General features: G+C 41.2%; 1 protein-coding gene and 1 long non-coding RNA gene across 2 annotated transcripts; one reads left to right on the top strand and one right to left on the bottom strand.

The window, feature by feature from the left end:
- Positions 1 to 1,715: 1,715 nt before the first annotated feature.
- Positions 1,716 to 11,048, top strand: LOC129735457 (uncharacterized). Its single transcript, XR_008731111.1, has 3 exons — positions 1,716 to 2,957; positions 7,029 to 7,162; positions 8,840 to 11,048. It is a non-coding gene; the product is annotated as an uncharacterized LOC129735457 (long non-coding RNA).
- FAM3B (FAM3 metabolism regulating signaling molecule B) lies at positions 4,909 to 16,572 on the bottom strand. Its single transcript, XM_055703267.1, has 8 exons — positions 16,351 to 16,572; positions 12,746 to 12,889; positions 11,809 to 11,932; positions 11,059 to 11,117; positions 8,108 to 8,158; positions 6,811 to 6,898; positions 5,948 to 6,080; positions 4,909 to 5,040 (listed from the first exon to the last, which is right to left on the bottom strand). Exons 1-8 carry the CDS (start codon positions 16,367 to 16,369, stop codon positions 4,951 to 4,953), a joined length of 708 nt encoding a protein of 235 aa, XP_055559242.1. The 5' UTR covers positions 16,370 to 16,572; the 3' UTR covers positions 4,909 to 4,950.
- Positions 16,573 to 22,515: the final 5,943 nt, after the last annotated feature.

Below are 22,515 nucleotides of genomic sequence, written 5' to 3'. Positions count from 1 at the left end.
CTCTGGGTTCTAAGGTCAGTGGTTTCATGCTAGTGGTGGTGGTGGTGGAATAATACAGTGAGTTGTTACTGGAGGACCTGGAGTCCTTCACAGGAAGGAATATGATACCCGTGCTGATGTTTTTTTCTTCCTCTTTTCTTTCTTTTCTTTCTTGTTTGTTTTCCTCTCTTCTTCCTTCCACTTAGGGTCATGCATACATGTTTGCTAACATATATTTACATCTTTCTCTTCGTTGGTCTGCAGTTCCAGGTTACATCTGAATTTTCTATATACAGTGCCATTTGATATCATTTCCTTGCACCCTTTGTTTACCCTAAAACCAGTTCTGTCCAGCTCCTGGTCTGCAGGTCCGGATTTTTGGTTTGTGGTCTTTTGTTTTTTGTTTAAACTGACCATTGTTGAGTTGGCTGGGGCTAGCTTAGAGCTGAAACTAAATGGATAGCAGTACTTTATCTTTGTTAACTATGCTTTTATATCCCACCCAATGGTTTGAAAAATTTCTAAGTGGAAATTAATTTGTGACTTTTATCTTATATGTGCCTTTCCTTTTACTTGAAAATTATCGATTGTGTTTCTAGATTTCCTTCTCAAGGAAATTACAGAGGCCCCAGCAGAGCAGGCAATAATTGACTGCAGAAGAGACTTACCCTTAGGGCTGAAGGTTTCTTGTGGAAGGACCAAATCCATTTTAGCTGCTTTGTGTCTGCAGCAGGCAGGAATACCTCACATTGCACAGAAATCTCCCTCATGAATGTGGGGGAGGTGAGGATGGAGGAAGAGTGGTCTTTCTCTTCCATTTTTGTTACAATTGGGATTTTCAACAATCAGCAGTCAAAAGGCTGCTGATTTAGGACTGCTGAGCTCCTGTTCATCTGCCACAAGGAATGCCTGCTTAGCTGGAGTGTCAATGTGGCAAGTAGAGACTTCAGCAATTAAGTAAACATCCAGAGATGTGGATCACTGTGATGGACACAAGTCTCACAGAAAGCAGATATTTGCTACTGGCCTCCAGTTCTATCCTGTAAGTTATCAGAAGAAAAATCAGAAACTGGTGTTTTCTGTTCTGGCTGGAAAATCCAGAGATAATTAAGGTCTAATTCTTCCACCTTCAGTCCTTGCAGGCAGTAAAATTGATCAGGTAGGACAATGCTATTCAGTGAACCAGGATGGGAGCAAACCTGGAATTTACAGTCTGATGTGACCTTTAAGTACTAATAACCCTTTGGAAAGTCTTACTTCAAGACCTCATTCTTCTTTTCCAAGTTCAGGTTGTCACAGACCTCCTGGCCCTGGAGTAGAAGACAGAAGTTCAGTCTCATTCCTTAGAACTCTAGTAGGGAATGCCCAGGAGATAGAAAGCAGCTATATAAAGCATAACCACATAAGATTTATAGAAGCACAAGGTTGAAATGCGTGTTGCTTTTGACTGAAACATAGGTATTAATTAATTCATTTATTTATTTATTTTTAATGAGGCCTGCAGTGGAGACTGGGACAGGCTAAAGCATCTATCTCTATGCTCTCTCAGCTTTGGAAGAGGGAAAAAGTCACGTTAGAGCTACTAGTGTAAAGTTTGCATTTGCAGGGATAATCTGTATTTCCTATGCTCCTGAAAATCTCCCCTGTAAAGAAAAAAGCACGCGCACGCACCCCCCCCCCCACAAACACACCCACACCCACCCACACAAAACGCAGCAGAGAAGTGAAATAAAAATTTCAGGGTCCCAGGAAATGAGGAATTGCTGTTGCTCAAATATTATTAAAACTACCCATCTTAATCCCCTGAATTCTACTAATCATTCAGCATTCCTTTTGCAGCTAAGAAGAGATCAGCGATATGACACTCATATATTACTTCCCACCAGGCATTATGTATAAGTAAAAGCATCAGCTTCTCTTTGCTCTTCCGAGTGGATTGCAGTCAGTGGGAGTTTTGCTTTAAGCACAGCCTGCCTGCGACAGGGCATCTTTCACTGAAGAACTTTTCCTTTCTTGTATTTTTCTTTTAAATACAGTGGAAACTTCCCACTTTGGTGTAAGTCACATTGCCCTAAGAACCTAAAGAAACAGTTACCACCGAGAAACTGAAAATGCTACCTATTATTTGATCAATATTTCCTACTGCTGCCATAAAATTGGACTTCCAGGGATCCAAGGATTTTTAAGAGACATGTCAAGACCCTGAAATGTTTCTTATTCTCTTAAATGAAGAGATAAAAAAGGGCCCTTGCCCAGGTACTTTGTTCTTTATGGGATTGGCTGTCATGTTCACACTGGAGGGAAAAACGGGAACGATAGCTACTTTTTCCAATTGCTTCTATCTAAAATGTCTACCTAAATGGTCAGGGGATACTGATACAAGGACCTCCTTGTGAAGAATGCCCACCAGCACGCTGGTGCTGGTTGGAGATACTTGAAACGGGAGCCTGCCACTGGCAAAGCGCAGAAAAGGAAGGTCTGGCACACGAGAAGCAAAGCTGCTGGCTTCCCTCCCAGGCGCAAGCGAAAGGCAGCGACCTCCGCTCGCGTCTGGGGCTTGCAGGGTCTGTCCGGGACAGGTAACCGCAGCGATGTTCCCCGCCTCTACAAACAGATGCAGCTCTGGAAAGACACTGCTGCCACCTGCTGCGCCATTTTGCTTTTAAATGCACAAACCCAAGCCCCGAGTAATGCTGCTGCCTACGGCTCATGTTTTCCCATTGGCTTTGTCTGCTAGGGTTAGGAAAGGATTAATTGCTCTGCAGGTTTTAAACTTACTTCGTGGTGGCGATCGCGTGCTGTGCTAACCCCCCGGTATTTCACAAGGCACGGTGAAGACCACAGTTCCTACCCTGTCCAGGAGAGCACAGCAAGTCACTCGCTACCCACTGCTACCGGTTGGCAGTGTCACCTGGCATCAACAGCATTGGCCTCCACCGCTGGAATCTGTCTGTGATCTAGACTGCAGGACAGAGAAGGTAATGAAGATCTGCGTTAGAGATCCTACACCCTATGGCCTTGCCCGCAAATAAAATTAAATGTTCAACTTCACAATCTTTTGACTATTTCAAAATCAGTATCTATTCAACATTTCCCCAGATTAATTTTTCAGAATTACAGTTCCATGAAAAAGCTTTTCACGCCTCCTTAGAAGGCAGTTCATATATGTGTTCAAGTTGTGTGTGCAAACTCCCACTTTCAAACCAACTCTCTGTAAGACTGCTTCTAATCTGAAAAGTGATTAAAAAAGTGGCACCTTTTCTGCTCAAGTGACCACTTTTCTGTGATTTTTTGACATCAGAGAGTTATCAAAGTCCTTGAGGCTCCTCTGCCTACCATATTTAAACACTCTGGCATGAGCAAAGAAATGATAGCTATTCAGCACTGCTGATTATTAACACTCCTGCCTAGATGACTCCACTGCATCTCTGAAAAAGTGGTGACACAATGGAGTTAAAGAACATTTTGCAGGGACTTCTGCTGTGAAAAATTCTCGGGTGGTTTGGTCTTTGATCCAGATTATGGGTATGCACCTTCTACTGTTGTGAGTCTGCCAAAGTCAAATTGAGTCAAACCAATTTAACTGCTTTCTTTGGCAGTGTACCTGGGCTACAGGGCAGTTCGCAAACTAGTTGCAGGAAATGTAGCTTTCAGCGACTGGTAGGGGGTGCAGTACCGAAAAGCTGCTGGGAACACAGCAGTGACTTCAAGTAGGTAGTGGCAGCTGCAACAAGTAGGTATTTGAAGCACCATTGAAGACTTCAATGAGGCAACACAGAGAGCAAGAGCAGACTGAATCTGGCTCTTGGCAGACACCCTCTCAGGTCACCACTTCCGATTTTCTCCTGCCCAAAGGCTAGAGCGCGGGACACTTGTAAGTAGCTGCATAGAGTGCTGCGGTCCGTCTGAAGCTCTGCACGCAAAGAAACTTGCTGCTAAATGAATGTTTCACTGTTGAGAAAAATGTAAAGAAAGATTAAAATACACCAGGTAGGTTTAGTCGAGGGATGTCAGCATTGATAAGGACAGCCTTCAGATGCATAACCGACTGGTGCAAAAAGAATGGTGATCAATTATTCTCTGTGTAATTGGCCTGGTCCTTTTATGTTCATTTAGCATGTCTGAGGAATAACTAGAGTAACAGTGAAATGCTACAGGAAACAACTTAAGCTGTGGAATCTGCCATATGAGAGGCTTCTGAACAACAGGGGGACAAACACCAGTTCAAGAAACAGCCAGACATACTTGATGCGCTTCAGAAAAAGGAAAATTGAATAAATGACTTCTACAGTTTCCTTACAATCATGTGTTTGATTCTATAGTTAGCATGAATAACACTTAAGCTTGCATGAAGTCACTACATTTTTTAAAGCTAAAACTCCAGGAAGAAAAAATAATTGAAACAAACATGTAGATTTGCAGCTTAAATTTGGTACAATAATTCAAGTAACTTGATCTTTACACGTTGACATTGTTATTCCATGTTGTCAACATCACTAAAACCACCACAACAAATGCAACTGTTATTTCCATACTTTCTCCAAAGAGAACTGACGTTACCTATAAACTAACATCAAAATAATTTGCCTTCTTGCTAGTGATTTTATATTACAATTTAGACTAAGTTGTATTTGCATATTAGTCTTTAAAGGGAACAAAAGAAAACATACTAAAAACAAACCAACCCCAAACCCTATAATTACTAATGACAATGTATACTCACTTTCAAAATTCCTGGTATTTTATGACTAACTTCCTGAACACTGTAATTCCAAACCAGAGTATTTTATCTCCACTTGTCATGAAAATACCTATTTTTTTTTCAAACTACAGTAAAACCTCATAGAGGAAAGAAAGGTTAAAAACTGTGCATACAACCTATTGTACAAGAAGCGTTCAGGTTTTTATTGGGTTCTAGAGTCAAAGATCTAAAAATATAGAATCATCTTTATTAATGAGGTATGCATTTGTTCAGATCAGGCTTCTTGGGATACAGCCTTCTATTTGGATTTCAGCTGGCCAGCCACCGTATCTGTTCCTCTTCTTGTCAGAGTGGTTTATCTGTTAAAAGAAAAAAAAGTAATTTTTAAAATCTGTATTTGGCTCTCCATTTACAAACTAGTTTGTCAAACCTCGTACAACAGAAGTAGGTAAGACTGGGAAGCTAAGTAACACGTTGCACATCTTGCTGGACATAATGGGTAAAGATTCCACCAGTTTCTCTCTTACACGGAGTGCTTTATTTATTTCCCAGATGGCTTTCATAATATACACTAAATTGAATAGCTTTTTCCTGCAGAAGCTCTGTAATGCAAAGAAGATTGCAACAATATTCTGGGGAAAAGACCTATGGAAGTTTCACATGCCTTTGGAGGGAGTCAGTATCATCAAGGGAACTGACCTCCGTATTGTGTTTTCTCATTTCTGCCTCTGTCATATAGAGGCGCACAGCTGGGCTTACAGCAAGTGAATACAACAAGGTCACACAGGCAAACAGAAATCTGATAGGAAAATGGTATCTTTAGTCCTCCTGAAGCCTGAGGGCAAGTTTTTCAGAAAAGGTTTGTGATGCAAGCTTGCTGTATTTGCACGGCCAATCTGAGACAGCCCAATTTTCGTATAAAACCAGTGTTTTATTTTCAGGAAGTCCTTGGAATTTGTCCTTCCAGAAGAACATGTAAGTCTCTGTACAGCATGTCAGGTTGGACATTTCAAAACTGAGACTCTCTAGAATGGCTGGTCACTTCTGAAACTTGTCTACGGATGATTTAGTGCCGGTGTGGTAGAAGTCACTACTGTACATGGCCCAGATCCAAAGCAAAGAATGATGACACATTAGAGAACTTGGTTTGTGCAACTAAGGCTTACTGAACAGACTACAGTTATTACAGCTAACACACAAAATCTGCACCTGAAGGTTACACCTGATATACAGACAAATATAAAGTGAAAGTAAAATGAAGCTGACCTTTTCTTTTTGGATATTATCTGGCAGCTTGAAGCCTTTGGCAGCTATAAAAGCCCAGCTTGACCTGAACTTCATATTCCATATTTCTTTACTTCCCAGCTCTTCTACTAATTTTTTGGCATCATTTTTCAACCTAGGAAAACGTAGTGAAAAAAAATGTCAAAAATTCAGGACGTGAAAAATGCTGAAAAAGAACACAGCTGATTCATGCTTTACATTAGTAAGTCAGCAGAAGCAAAAATGAGAAGTTTAAAAAATCCTGAGAGCTGTTGTAGTAGCATGCCATTAAACTCCAGAGCAAAATTATTTTTCTTCCTCTTCTCTACTAAGTTCCTGATATAAACAACCTGTTTATAACTGCATAGCAGGAAGAAAAATGTATCTCAAATACTATTTGATGATTCTTAAATAAGGGCAAGTGCATCAAATGTTTATCAACCAAATGATTCTTTCCCTGTATAATTACCGTATCATGAATTCAGCTCAAAAAACCTTAAGATTTGAAAGCACTTGAAGAATCAGGTTAAGATGTAAGAAGGAATAACCACTGGATACATTATAATTGGAGGTGTGGACACCTTCCTAATAGAAGGTTGTAACCCAGAGGTAACACCAGTGCCCTTTAAGAGGACAAGTGGTGCTTTTAAACAAATATAGCACTATCTAGCCATCTTTGGAAGCATCAACATACATGAAATGGGCAAGCACTGAATGGACATGGAATCAAAACATTTTAGACAGGAAAGGAGAGGACAACCCTGACTACAGAGTGAAATTCACCATTCCTTTACACCGCTACGCAACAGTTATTTTCAAGCTATTCGTTGTTCTGTTCCTCAGCTTCTTGTGAATAACTTGCTTACCGGGTGCTTCCATCATCATGAGTCACCATCAAAAGGAGGGACCCTTCTGGTGCATTTTTAATGAAAGTCATCATCTCTCCTGAGTGGTCTGTTGAATCAATTACACAACTGATTATTCATTACACACATATTACATTCCATATACTTTCAGCTTACTTTAACTTTTTGGCCTTGTCTATTCAAAGGGACACCTAATTAGGCGATTTTTCTGTTTATAGGCAGAGGGCCTAATCCTGAAAGGGGCAGAAAGCTGCTGGCTCTCACTGAAGGCGAAGAAAGCATGGACTGATCTGCATTTCCCAGTAGTAAAAAAGATACTTCTGAACTTCTACAAAAAACATTTACGCCCAGGGTAAGTATATAGATGGTTTATTATGTTTACCTCACATAATATTATACATGTAAGCAAAGCAAAGAATAGGCCAGGAGAAGTCATTGCTATTCTGCAAGCTTCCTACTACCATGATAACTGCAGAGCTGAGTTTCACACCCCATTGTCCACCCACTTACATTAAGTGGCAGCATGTTTGCCGCACTAAGCTATTTATTGGTTTTGCAATTGCTAAACATACACAAGACACTTGTTTTCCATATAAAAAAATGTAACAGGCACCCTGGAGACATTACAGTCTATATACTGTATATAACATTGTAGCCCCATGATTAGTCTCAGTGTGATTTCTACTCATGCATGTATGGTCAGAAGCATTCTTAAGTGGTCAGAGAATCAGCTTCCAGTGCCTCATAGCATTGTTTCTCCTCACTAATAGGCAAGGAAACTGTTACCATTTGAAGTTTGGAAAATGTCTTGAAAGCTATTCTAGAAGTATATAATCTTTCTGGCTACCTGGAAGGATGTTAAGAGACAGACTAGTGTATTTTCTGTGATGATTTTGCAACCAAGATAGAAAAAAATGTCAGGAAAAGGAATTTTGCTGAGTGAAGTATTTGAATGTGGTACCTAGCTCAATGCTGTTCCTACAAGACTGAAATAATAGGGTGGGGGGTGGGTGGGGTGGGTGTAAGATGATTAAAAAATGACAATTTGACAATTTAAGGAAAGGCAAGAAAATTAAAAAAAAAAAGACAATTAACTATCTCAACCAACAGAAGAAATCCAGCTTTTCAGGCAAAATCTGTCATCAGATCTGGCCAGACCACATTTTATGAAGACAACAGCTGTTTGTTTCTAGCTGATCCCCGTCGATAATACAATCATAGGCATTTGAAAGAGCAGGATAGTTATATAAGTCTTTTCTTAACACTGAAACACTTACAAAAGCACTCTTTTCCCTACCTCCTTCCCACATGTCAAAAAATTCTGCTGATGTAACTTTTCCTGTTTTATCTGTAATTAAAAAAAGTTGTGTAAATATCAGCAAAATTTATTAAGTTAAATCTGCATATACAGCATTTTCAGCTAAAGCTAGGCATCTCAAAATTAGTGTATTACTGGCCTTCTGAGTTTTGCTTAAGTTTTAAATTGGAAAGAGTATGGAATAACGTTAAGATTTGGGGAGAATATTTTGTTTCATGTAGTCTCTGAATCATCAGATTGTGACCAAAAAATTTTTATTCCTTTTTATTTCAGAGAAGGAATTCAGTGTGCTGTGTGCTTCTATGTTTTTATAGATACTATACCAGGTCACAACCATAAATAGGAAAATTGGTTAAGCCTAAGACTATATGAATGAGCTTAACAACACTATTCTGTTCAGTGTCTCAGATCTGCAAGCTTTCATACCACTTGGATCTCAGTGGACAGAAACACAACACTTATTACTGTATCAAAAATTAGGCATGCAAACAATTAGTAATTCTAAAACATTTTTGTTAATATTCATCATTAATTACACTGCTGTTTAGATGGCTATCTTTGTTTAAACAAGACATGTACACTTGGAAATACTTTCCAAATTTCTAAATCCATGCCAACTGAGTTAACTGAATTTTGTTATCCAAGACCCTGCTTAAATCCCTGCTACGTGAGAGGGTCTTTTCCATTTAGAGTGCATCAATTCATTTTTAGTGAGAAGATCCAGCAGTTCCCGATTCCTTTCTGGCTTATCTTTGATCCATATACAGTAAAATCATGAAGGCAGATTGTTCCGAACAGAGGACTCTACAAGGTAAGTTGTCCTGGTTTCAGCTAGGATAGAGTTAATTTTCTTCCTAGTAGCTGATGCAGTGTTGTGCTTTGGATTTAGTGTGAGAGCAATGTTGACAACACACTAATATTTTTAGTTGTTGCCGGGTAATGTTTATAGTAAATCAAGGACTTCTGGGTTTCCTGGGCCTTGCCAGCAAGAGGGCTGGAGGGGCAAGGGCAATTGGGAGGGGACACAGCCAGGACAGGTGACCCAAATTAGCCAAAGGGATATTCCATGCCATGTGATGTCATGCTGAGTATATAAACTGGGGGAAGAAGGAGGAAGGGGGGGACATTGGGCATTATGGCATTTATCTTCCTGACTAACCATTACGCATGATAGAGCTCTGCTTTCCTGGGAATGGCTGAACACCTGCCTGCCCATGGGAAGCGGTGAATTAATTCCTTGCTTTGCTTTGCCTGTGTGTGTGGCTTTTGCTCTACCTATTAAATTGTTCTTATCTCAACCCCTGAGTTTTACATTCCTTTTTGATTCTTCTACCCATCCCTCTGGGTGAGGGGGAGTGAGCGAGCAGCTGCGTGGTGCTTGGTGGCTGGCCGGGGTTAAACCATGACACAAGTTTAGCACACTGATGAGGGGAAAAGGTGGCAAGTATCTGTCCGTGGTGAGAGAGCATACTGGAACTGGGCTTCAGAGCAGAGATCACAAAAAAATGGAGAAGGCTGTAGTGAGGACAGCAGAAATCCACAAAATTCTTTCCTCCCTCTGTGTTAGCTTGGGCTTAATAGTTCTGTCTTCCTTCTTACAAAAGACAATATTCATTCAGAGAAGAAAGAGTTATCATTATGGAATAAAATACAAGCATGATGCCATAGGAAACTTATTGAGCACAGTCATTAGCTTGACTGATATAATTAGAGGACATGTAGAAAATACATCTCTTTACAAATTGCTTCGAGATAACGGATAGATTTACCTGCAGATGGAGATGAAAGTGTAGCTAAAACAACTATATGTGCAATGAAGGAAATGACTGTTTAAAAATGTGAAAATCTGATATATCACTTCTTTTTCCCCTCACTAATGTTAGATGCAAAGACAACGCTAATTCCCTACTCCTATTTGCTATAAACTTGCTTATGCATTCAAGATGTGCATTTTCCCTCTTACTCTACAGCTGTGTGCTGAAAACTAATTTTTAACTGTATGCCTATCATAAACAGTATACTTTTTGTGATTCCTTATTGGAAAAAAGAAATGCAGCAGTTCATTGGAAAAAAAAATTTGGATCAGATTCTTGTCTATGGTCATTTAACTCAGTGAATTCAATAAAATCATGCAAGTTTAGGCAAGGTCAAGAACATGTTTAGCAGTATTGAAACAAAAAAACCTGGAAGATAAGTGTTTTGTGATTAAAACCAACATGATTGTGCATCTGAACTCCCTTTTTCTACCCCCTTCGCAACATTTAGGTATTCACTTTTCTCAGGATCCATTATTGAAGACACTGTGCTTCACCACCATTTCCATTCATCTAAAGTAAAATGGTGCTTCCAGATCTGGAATAAACTGCACCTCCTGCCTTCCAACAGCTCCTACTATAAGTAAAGACATATAATGGCAGTTTAATATTAATCAAACTTTGAGTTTGTCTTTCTGTCCACTGACCAAGTCTGGAAAAGGAATTTGTACTTTGGTTGTACCTTGGAGCAGACCTGCAATTCTCAGTTACTGCTCACCCCTTTTCAGTGGAGAAGCAGATCTCTTTTATCAAGGACTGAACCTGAAAGTTGAGTCTTACTGCTGGAGATCACGGGTATTTTTGCTATCTTACATAAGAAGCAGGTTTTTTTATCTAATAAAACACACATATACCACTTCTACATACACATTTTCTATTTTCTTATACTGATTAGGAACATTTCTTTTGTTTATCCAGAAGACCACTTCTCTCACACAGATTTGTTTTTCCTACATTTAACATGAATCAAGTTTGCAATTTTTTCCTTTCGCTTTTCTTCCATACTAGCTAGTAAAAAATACCACCCCCCCCAAACAAACCCCCAAATCTGCCCAAGAAGCTTTGTAAATTATTGCAGCACAAATGTGTGTGTCTAACTTTTTTTCTTTTACTTACAATCGACAATGGCAATGTTTATACCTCTTCCAACATTACCCTTCTCTTTGCTTATAAGCCTGGAATCGAAATAAATACAGTATCAGCAGAATGCATCTGATCCAAAGCTATACTTACCAACGGTAAGTAATTTTCTGATGTTCATGTTTTCTTCAGTTATTTACTTCAAGACTTTGTAGTAAGAGCGAGCTATGGCTTAAAAATCTTGCACATTGTATCAGTCAGTTTCCTTCAACAATACACAATGAGTTTTTCAAATTGAGCCAGATCAAGAAAAGTACTTCATACAAATGCAGCCAGAAATGTAAAGGAAGAAAAAAACAAGATAAAATGTGTTTCTGTGGCAGCATTCTGTGTGGACTATTTCTACATAAAAGATCATTGCAAGGTTTTGAAATCATTCTACCTTCCAGTTTGAAAAGCTTTTTGAAAAGCAGTTTGAAAGAATTTCAGAAGGTATTGATAATTCAACATACTGTAAACAACTGGCCATTCAACACCATGAAAATTAAAAATCGTACTTGAAACTAACATTGGAATACAGCTTACGTAGCAGATCAAAGAAAATAACCTCAGATTAGGTATTTATTAAAAAAAAAAAAAGAAAATAAAGAGTTAAATATTGTCAGATATATTCTGAAGTTTAAAGCCCCTGGTAGGAGCTTACTTTCTACTACTGAACCAAAAGGAAGTAACCTTCTCCACAATGCAAAGCACTTACTTAGATTTAAAGTTAGATTTGGTACTCACAACTCATCATCAAAACAAATCTTAGCTAGCTTTCCCGTGCCGCCACCACTAAGAATCCGATAGGCATAATCCCCAGGTGAGCAGGGAGACCAGTGATCACACTTCTGCCTTTTTGGGACTGGAGCTACAACAGCAAAGATGAGAAAATGTTTTCTTGGATGCTAGATAAGCAGTTTTTACATAGAAGGAATTACTTAATGTCAACATGGTAAGCTCAAACATACATACACAGAACCCAGTCCTGCCAGTTTTCCAGTATCATGGCAACATTATACAGATTTGCCTGGGCTTTAAGTTACCATTGACTTCCAAACAGCTGTGGGGACCAATAGCAAGCTTATCTAGGGAAAAATGCCCACAGAGTATGATCTTATTTGAACCTAGAGTAATTATTAAGTGCTATTTCACAGAATAGGAATCAAGGGCTAGACAGATGAAGGTTTCCTACCAATAGCTTGAAGTTAATTGTTATCATTTTCATTTTAAGCCTTTTTCACATGATAACATAGTCATAGAATGAGAAAAATGTACACATTAAGCGACCCAGTCAGATTAGAGAGAAAAGATAATGAGAATTTAATCACAAAGCTTGGTTAGTGATTCAACAGTTTAACATAACTGTAAAATACATGTGATATAACCAAAGCTGCAGCTGCAGCTTTGTGCTTATATGCCAGCAAACAAATAAGATGTTCTTACGTTACTATTCAATTAATTATATTTGCATAGTGACAAATATAGGCTGACATTGTGTTTCTTCAAAGATAATGTCTAAGAAATAGTTCAGACTTGCACTAATTACACACCCAACTTAATTTTTACAATTGCACGTACCACATGATTTATTAGCTAACAAGCCATTTATCATTTAGCATGTTAATATACAACATTAGATATAGTATAAAGAAAAAAAATTAAAAGGAATACAACTACACACCCCTCAATACTGGTTTCTTTCCAATGTCTTGAAGATTAGCAATGGATGCTGTTATGGTGGTTTTGGATACAAAAGCACAGAGTAAGTATCCCAAGTACCAACCAGCCAACGCTGTCAACAGGACTCCTACTAATTTCAACAGATCTGCCAATGGAAAAAAAAAAAAAAAAGAAAGAAAAGAAAAGAAAGAAAACCACAGAGGCATAAAGATTTTTTCATAGCAACACACAAAATCTTGTATTTTCTCTGGCACTGCTACGCAAACTGGCTATTTTACTTCTGGTACACTGCATTAACCACAACCTTCAGAGATGTGGCAATAGAGTATTCATTGCATTCCCATCTCTGACAACCCTTTTCATTTCTAAAACTTGATCTTCAAACAGAAAACTCCCCTCAACACTCCCCTTAATCCAAACCCATAATACTCCAAAGAAACATGAAGTTCAACTTAACCCTAGTAGGATTTTGACTCTGAAAAACAAGTACCGGATACTACACATGGCTATACAGGTAGTATGCAAATAGTATTGATTTTCTGTGATAGGCGGACACTACAGAAATGGTTTAAAGCGCTGACCGTACAGGGAACTCCCTCCATCCACCCTTTTGAGGCGCTAGGTAAAAATAACTAGAGAAGGCCCAAATAATCTTGTTCACACCATGAGCTCTGGCTGCATTCAAACATGACTGGAGTGGCTGTTTCAGTTATGCCAGTTTCCATGGACCATATTAGCAGTGCATCTACACACTACAACAACAGGACTCACAATTTTCTTGACTATGAAGAAATATAAATAAATGGCATATCGATATACCCTCTTCCTCATCATCACAAATGATAACATGCATTCCTGATCTAGAACCACACCACCTAATTTATGACACTAACTAAACAAGGAAGTATCACACTGCAACTGTGGAACACTGATGTTTTGATGCCATGAGATACTTCCTGGTCTGTAAAGAAACCTGTCCTTGAATGCAATGGTCCATTAAAGTGAAAAGGAAGAATTTTTAGTTTCATAGTCCTGAAAATCAAGTTCAACAGAACCAATGTCCAAAATAATTAGTATGCTCACTTTGCCAACCTGCTAGAAAATAGTGTATTATCTAACCTAAATCTTCCTTATAACAGTTTACTTTCATGAAGATGTTCCTTTCCTTCTTGGAACTGCCTTTTATAAATATTATGATTTCTGCCCTACCTCTTCTCCAGAATAAGGCCAAATTGTTCACTTGTTCTCCTCAAGTCCTGTTTTGCACAGACTAGACACACTAGTTCAACATACACATTATGGACACTCTACTTCTGGTTATTTGTACCAGAAGGAAGTTTGATATTTTTTTTTTTTTCAGAAGAGTAGACTTTATTCACTCAGGTTCTTTTTATAATCCATCATCAAGACTAGAATATTTTTTCCTGCAAAGATTTTACCTCTCTAGCTACTCCGTATCCTGTATTTGTGCAGTGGTTATTCCTGTGTATTACCTAGCTTTAAAAATCAAAACCCTAACAGAACACTGCAGAAAATGCAGACTGGTAAAGCTAACACTGAACAGTACTACCACCTAAACTCCCCGTTCTTTATAATAGCAACAGAAGTAGCAAGTGGCCCTCTCTGACCCAATCATCCCCTAAAAATGAAGCACTGCTGTACTCCAGCTTGAACCTCAGCGAGGAAGAATGCAGATCATTATGAACATTGAAGGTACTTCTGTAAATAATCCCAGTTTCTCATTCCTTGCCTCAGAAAAAAGGAAGGGGGGGGTGGTGTGTGAAGACAGTAAACCCTTTTAAGATACTGATCTGTGCTCCTAAAATGTTCTGTGTCATTGTATTTAGGAGTTTTAAGTGCGTGCATTTGTGTGACTGTAAGGAAGATAACTGTGAGAAACTTACTATATTTTCATCAAAGGATTAAGATTGAGAAAGTAATACAATGAATCTTCAGAGAAAGGACACATTTCCCAATTATTACCTCAGTCTACGAGAAATCCGTCTCACTCTACCACTAGTAGTGGTGCAAACCTGCACTAAAATAATACTGAAAATTACCCTAACATTTCGTTCATACAGTGAATGTGAACATTGACAAAGTTCATGTGCACAAAGAAGGAAGCTACAGGAACCCAGCAAAATAAAACATACTCACTTTTTCTCTTTCTGAATATTAAAAAAAATCAGTTTTATACACAAAATATATTTGTAAAGAAGACCAAATCAGAAGTTTCAAAGACAAAACTCAGGAAGAATTAAGTGAAAACTAAAAGTTTATTTAAATATGTCAGCAATTATTTTTTCGGGGGGTGGGGGGCATTGTAAAGATCTGTGACATCATCAGTCAGGTTTGGTTTTGCTTTTTCTGTTGCTGGCTTAGCAGCTTTTTCTTTACAACGATTTTGCACTGGTTTTCATTGAAAATATGGAGCAACTCTGTTGCAAAACAGGCTCAACAGCACAACTCAGCACCTTTTTACCTAAGGAGAAGAGGTAGTACATAACATCCAACTTCTTGTTACTGTGTTCCATATTTTACTTGAACTGCAAGCTTCTTAATGGTTTCTAAAATGTGCCTTTTAAGGTTTAAGGAATACATTACCAACTTCCTGCACAGTTTGTACTTAATTCTCAAAACAAAATATTTCCACTATCAGAAAACTTTTGGTTTTGCTTTCTTGGATTCAGAAGGCTCTGGGGGACCTCACTGACCCTATCTGCTGGGCCCACTTGGATCTCAAAGATTTACTGAGGCTACGTATCCGGCACACATACACTCTTTTTTGAGTTCCTGCATAGACACGCATAAAACCCTACACAACAGCAGCCAAGTCATCAACTCAGATAAACTTGAAATGGTTAAGAGACTTAAGATTTGCTGTCCGCCGCAGTTAGGAATTACAAACGCGAAGTCCAGCCTACACGCAGGACAGCCAGGCTACGCTTTTGCTGATTTCAGAGGCAGTGGCTCCTCAGCCCCCTCCTTGGCTTAGCGTGGGGCCGGGCAGTGCGGCAGGGGCCCTCGCTGCGCTCAGACGTGGCACAAACCCGCCTCGCTCCGTCGGTGCCGCAGCGAGGTCTCGGCAGGGGTGCCCAGCAGCACTCCGGCCGGCCGGTCAGCCTGTGGGCAGCCCGGGACCCGGGCAGGCCGGCTGGCGGTCCCACCTCACCGCAACTCCCCGTCTCCTTTCTCCCTCAGGTGCTGCCGGCCTCTTGGCAGCAACCAAAGCACTAAACACGAGCAACAACGTGAGCGTTTTTCGTGCTTAGAGAGTCCCCACGCTGCCATACCTTGCTATGCACGCCTGTCCGTACGCAGCAGGGCTTTAACAAGAGAAAACAAAAGTAATAAAAATAAAAGGGTAGATCCAAGACTCCAGCTCAAATTAGTCCAACCTAGGAAGCGGGGAGTCCACCCGTTTCCTGATGTTGGCCAGGGGCCCAGGGGCGAGGCCAGACACCGGCCCCTCCGCCCCCGCTCGCCTCAGGGGCGCCGTCAGGAACAGCCCCCCGCCCCCTCCCCGCGGCGAGAGGCGCCTCGGCGGGAGCACGGGGCAGCGGCACCCCCACCGCCGCCCCCCTCCCTCGGGGGGCCGCTACTCACAGTGCCGGTTCAGCCACATTATTCAGGACGGGGGCAGGCTGCCTGCCCTTCCTCCGCCTCCTCCTCCCTCGTCGCTCTCCCCCGCCTCGTCCTGCAGCCACCGGGACGGCGCGGGAAGGGGAACGGCCACCTGTCAGCGCCGCACCGCCCCGGCGCCGCCGGCGGCACGGCCAGGCAGGGCGCCGCCGGCCGAGCACCGCACCCCGCTGCCCTGGGCGATTTCGCCAGACGGGAAGCCACGGAGGGCCGCCGGGGGAGGTGGCAGCGGCGGCTGCTGCCACCCCGGCGGGCGAGGCTGTGCTTGCCGGGCGCAGGAGGCGGCCCTGCCACCCCATTGCCCGGGGAGCCGCGGGGCACCTCTGGGGAGCGGAGCTGGGGGCCGGGGCCGGCGAGACCCACAGCGCCGGGTGCGGCCGAGGGGGCCTGCCAGGCCGCGTTGCCGTTTGCTTTGTCGAGGAGGGCCGGGCAGCACCGAGCTCCCACGGCGTCTCCTTGGCAAGGGCGATGAGGGGAAGGCCTGGTACTCCCAACGGCCATGGCTTCGCCGGAGGAGGAGGAGGAGAGGGTATGCGGGATGAGGGGAAGGAGGACTCATCCCCAAACCAAGCCCCTTCTGAGCCACGGAGACACAACAGGAGACACCACCTAAAAACTCAAACATGCAGCGCTAAAAGTTACTTTCTGCAGAAAGAAACCAACTGGCTGGACAGATCAAAAGGAAGGCTCACATGCCATCTGGCAGCCCATTCAAAAAGCTGTTTTCCCCCAAATCTCAAAATGAACCCGTTATTTTTAAGTCTGTTTAACCCAACCCAGAAAGCAAGCGAGCAAGGGCTTTTTCCTGGTGATGGCCAGGGTCTGCCTGGTGTTCCAGCTGTCGAGGCCACGGGGCAGGGCCCTGCCGGACCCCCCCTCCTCCTTCCTCCTCCCACTGCCGTAGCACTGGAGTGACACAAGTCCTACCATGCGCACCAGCCCGCAGGGCCGAGCCCTTGGGTTATCTTTTTTTGCCGTGGCTGCTGCCAGTGCGGCGAGCAAGGTGTCGTGCACCCTCGCCTGCATGTGTCCTTCCCGGTGGGGTAGCTTCGTCAGTCCTTGGCTCCTCTTGCCCCACCAAAAAACCCGGCACTGCTCACACTCTGGATGTGGGGCAGCACCCCTGCTTCCCCCCTGCTCCTTCCCGGCTCCCCAGCCTCCCAGGCCAGACCTAGGAACTGTGAAACTACAGCACGGTGCTGGCAGGGCACGTTTTCCAGCCTGTGGCTGACAACATGATAGATAAAGGCATTGCCATCAGGAGCCCCACATCATGGGCTTGCTTTGCTGGTTTTAAAACTTCCAGTTTCCAACATGCTTTGGTTGATAGGTGTTTGTTGGCCTGCATGGGCACTGAGCTCTGCCAGCACCAGGCAGCCCTGACCCTGAACCAAGGAAGTTACAGCTCACATCAAAGACAGCTTCTAAGGACTGAAGTAGCCAAGCCACTCAGGCACATTCAGGAAACTGAGCTGAAGACCTCCAAGTCCAGCAACACCCGAGAAAGGAAGCTAGTGGTTTCATTTCGAGAACTGCTCAAACTACACTGTGAATTAGTATTTGTCCTTAAAACTCTCTGATTTAGTTTCCCTTAAGCTGCTTCTTTCCCCTCGGCCTCTAATGATGCATAGAAATTATGTTTAGCTCAGCAAACAGATGAAAAAAATTCTGCAGAAGGGTACACATAGGACCACAGCCAGACTGGGGCTTTTGCCTTCCTCCCAGGACACCCATGAAAGTTATAAATATTTCTAGTCCCTGGAGAAGAGGCATTTCTTGTCCTCGTCTGCGAGTGGGATATTATAATATCCTATAAATTGCAGGTAAAACCTGAGGGAGTAATTGCTGCTGGTTATTTTCAAATGTACTGGAGCTTGCAAATGAAAAGCAACATCCAATAAAACCTAGGTGTGTGAATAATTAAATTTAGCATGGGACAAATAAACTTAAGAAATGAAAAGCACAGGACAAAAGGAAAAGGAATTATGAGTGGGCAAAAGAAGTTAAGGACAACACTGGTCTGGGTTGCTTTTCCAAATATACAGTTATTTCTGCAGGAACTGTTATGCTGCAAGATGGCACATCAGAAAATGATGTCTCTGCTAATAAATGATTGAAACTATTGCGGAATGCATTTCTAGCCTTTAAAGTAAAAATGGTAGTCTTTAAACCCCAAATGCTACAGTTTATGGTAGCCAAATGAAAAATTCTGCTACTTTTATTAAAGCAAGGAAAAGTAACTAGAACTCGGGTAATTTAATTTTGAAATAAATTTATTGTGTGAACATTGGTGGGTCACAGACTCCATGGATAAAAGGAGCCTTGTCACCACCTCAACACCTTACTGTGAAAAAAACCCCAATCATTAGCAATCGGTGTCTATTGGATAACTGCCAATTTACCTGCTTTTAACCACAAGAAAAACGTAGCAGGTTACTTCATTACCACCTAAACTACATTGAACTACACACAACCAGGGATTTGGTACAAAAGCAGGCAACTAACTGGTTTGCTTGCCTGCCAAAGCCCAGGGATCCAGTGATCTATAGCTGAGGGGATTTTAAATACCAAAGGACTAGGGAACCTTAAAATGTTTTACTTCAGGTATCTCGGTTTTGTGTCTGCTAAAAGAAAAGTGTAACGGTTCCTTCTTGAGTAATTCATCAAAGTTGTAGGATGCAGAACACTTCTGAAGTATCATTTCTGTTCTTATGCTGTAACCATTCATTCTAATTTGAAAGCTTAGATAAGCAGCACAGGAAATCTACTCAGGAAACAAATGACTTGCACACACACTACTAAATGGAACAGGTGAATATACATATACAGTGCTTACGTGTTAGTCATGTCTTATCACAATAGCCACAGTCCTTGCAGAAAGTTTATGGCTGTTTGCTAACACTGTAAATTACAACACAGCAAGTTTCTGCTTGCCCTTTGAGCCACTGTACCTCCAGAGGTATTTTCTGCATCCACCCTACTAGGCTAACAAATCAGCAAAAGTGTCATTCCAGTCCTCGCAGCTATTTAATTTACATGTTTTCTGCTCATCCACAAATGGCCAACAATGTATGTTTAATCCTGCTAGGTTCAGTTAAAATAATTTAATAATTTAAAACGGAGGCAGAATTTGTAAGGCAGAGAAAGAATATTGTACCAAACCTTTGTTTGTAGAGGTCATGATGACTTCAAGGGCTACTAGAAAAACTAGTAGCCACCTACATAAAATATGCAACTGATGTTTAAGTTAACTAATTTAACTAAGACCTGGGACAGATAAGAACATACATGGCCAATGGGGATGGCAATATGGAAGACCAGTTCTTTAACCTGACATAACTTCACCATACTTTACTGTGTGTCTGTGCCCACAATTCAGGTAGAACCTCAGCATCCTGAATTGTGGCAGCATGAAGAGTAACGCAGAGAAATAGGGATTTAAATGCATATTTTAATACAATGACTTTTTTATTTTTTTCTGGTATACCTTGAACACCTTTATGAAACCCAGGAGCAAATACTTAGAACAAGATAACAGCTTTTAGATACTTCTTTTGTGGATATATTAAAATCTTAACATATCCTACCCAGATGTGCAAAAATAGATCATAGACCAAAAGGAAAAAAGCAAGCAATGATTACTTTCAGTTGATAACCTAGAAAACCTGTAAAGCTAGGGAGTCTGGCTGCCAGGATGTTGCTGGCCTGTTAAACAACATGAAGGTAGGGCAAATATGTGTGCTTTTCTTATGCTTTGTTAATCCAGAGGTACACAAGGAAAATATATTCAATTGCACTTCATCCAGATAGAAGGTGTTGACCAGCAAGGTTTCCTCAGTATTAGCAGTAATAGCTTAATACATTCTGGGGCCAAATCTAGTCATTAATACATTGCAGCCGAGTTTTCAGAAGAGGAAGGCAAAGGTAGGGAGAAAGGCAAAACGAGAGGGAGAGTAAAATCCTTCTTTTAAATGCTGGATACTTTGATATGACTTTGCACAATCCTACTGGATCTCTGTTATCTGCTTTCTTGAAATGCTGCTGTCAGCACAGTCATTAGGCCTTCAGCTCCCTATCAGCACAGACCCTATGCAATCCCACATGGTCTACAGCCAACCTGGATGTAAACAATTCTGCAAGCCTGCTCAATCAAGTAGAGATTTACCAGAGGGAGCTGGATTGGTAAAGTCCCTGCTGTCAGCAGTCCCAAAGCACTTGTAGCTTGATCACATCTTGCGGTCCTGAAGCTCTTCCCTGATCCATTCTGCCAACAGCAGGTTTTACAACAGGGACCCAGGCTGGACGCCACTGTGATGGGCTCAGGTCACCTGAATGTGACGCTGGAGTTCTAGAAGAGCAAAAGACCACAGTAAATCCACTTTTGAAGCCCAATCCGCACACACAGTGCGAGACCTGGATTTCTTTAAGACCTGTCTTTTAGAGAGGGGGAAGAGAGAAAAAAGTTATCACCTTACCTGCAGGCCAGGATGGCAACAGATATGCGCAGTCACAGCACAGCGGGCTGGTATTTCAGGACAATGTAGGAAAAAGGTGGCTATAAGTTAGTCAATGAAAGGGAATATATATGCAAACCAGAAGACTGTAAAAATACATCAGCAGTTAAAGATCAGCATAAAACACCAGCCTAGAGAATGTTCAGGATACACAACAATTAAAAAAATCTCATACAGTAAGAACAGGGGAAGCTGAAGTTAATGTTAAGCTTACAAGTAAAGAAACCTCAACTAAAGGAAAAGTATTATGCAGAGTACTTCAGAACAATGCTGAGTGCATGAAAAGAAGGAATTTGAAGAATCACAATCCTTGTTTATTTAAAAAGTAGGTTTATGTAGCTAACAACTATGAAAATCGAATATACTAATATTTGCGTATACACTGGCAGTGTAGATTCTTGTAGTCTTTACAATAACCTGTGTTTCTTAAGAAATACTATTGAATTTCCTAGAAAAACAAATGATGAGTCAAGGTATAGGCAGTTATTATTTGTAAGCCTCCAGAAAGAAAAAAAAAACCAAAACCAAAACAAAATAAAACAAACCGAACCCCAAACCATTTACTTTTTTAAAAGAGTTTGTTTTGATGCAGAAACGGAGGAATAGTTAGTGTTTACAGTTTAAGTGGCCTTCAGAATTACATGTTGTCCTGAAAAATTACATTGATCGCTTATATTGTAAACCTTCACATATTTGTCTACACTGCTGTGTTGTTACCAAAAAAAGCAGTATTCTTGCAATAAATTCTTAATTTCATGTTTCATACACAAACTTGAAAGGTGTTTTGTCTAGATAGGCCAGCCTTAATGGGGAAAGATAAGCAAGAGAATTGTGAATGAACAAGACAGTTTTGCAGTTTTGGATTCAGTAAGCCTGAAGCACAGAAGGTGCTCTGAAGATGAGGGCAATTTCCAAGCATAAGAGAAACTTAAGCACAAGAAAAAAATGGAAAACTTGTACAGTACTCCTGCAAGCAGAGCTGTGTAATAATAAGTAGGCTTCACTGAGTATTAGGACAGTAATAAGCAAAAGCAGCCAGCTTTCCAAAGCCTGACATAAACCCACCATATTAAGCAGTTGGTGCTAATCTGTCTTGCTTGACCAATCTCCTAAGTTTATCAACATGCATAATATACCGTACTACCTTCAAAGATAAAAGCTCAGGGCTTAAAAATAACAGAATTTTCAAAAAAAGGCTTTTAGGGGGAGGGAAGAGGGCTATTACTACATGATCAGGACACCCCAAACTAAGAGCCTTTTTAGATAGGATATTTAAAAAAGAGAAAAACGGAAAGTACTTTTAATAGAATTCAAGCAAGAGAACACAATTTGCTGTGAAAGGGCTCAAAACTCTCCTATTTGAAAAACAAACCATGTGCGCCACCTCCCGGGGTACAAAACAGAGAGCACGGTAACCACCCTTGTCCAGTGGGAAACCAACACTCTCAGGGTGGCTAGCTGTCTTAGCAACAGGGACATTCAATCTGTATGCCTTCTAAATCCATAGTTTAGGGCAGTTGACAGCAACAGTCCAATATATTACTTGAATCCACTCCAGATGATCACAAGCTTCATCTTCTCAAGTTAATGTTTTCTGTGCCCAATTTCTGTCCAA

This window comes from Falco cherrug, chromosome 2 (assembly GCF_023634085.1).
Source record: "Falco cherrug isolate bFalChe1 chromosome 2, bFalChe1.pri, whole genome shotgun sequence".
NCBI classification, from domain to species: domain Eukaryota; kingdom Metazoa; phylum Chordata; class Aves; order Falconiformes; family Falconidae; genus Falco; species Falco cherrug.
This window is presented reverse-complemented; position numbering and strand designations above follow the sequence as displayed.

Excerpts from the sequence above, each read along its gene's own strand:
- FAM3B (XM_055703267.1), bottom strand. Across the intron at positions 6,899-8,107 it reads TTTTGACATGTGGGAAGGAG|ACCACTCAGGAGAGATGATG; the intron begins GTAGGGAAAAGA and ends TTGATTCAACAG. Across the intron at positions 5,041-5,947 it reads ATAATATCCAAAAAGAAAAG|ATAAACCACTCTGACAAGAA; the intron begins GTCAGCTTCATT and ends TTCTTTTAACAG.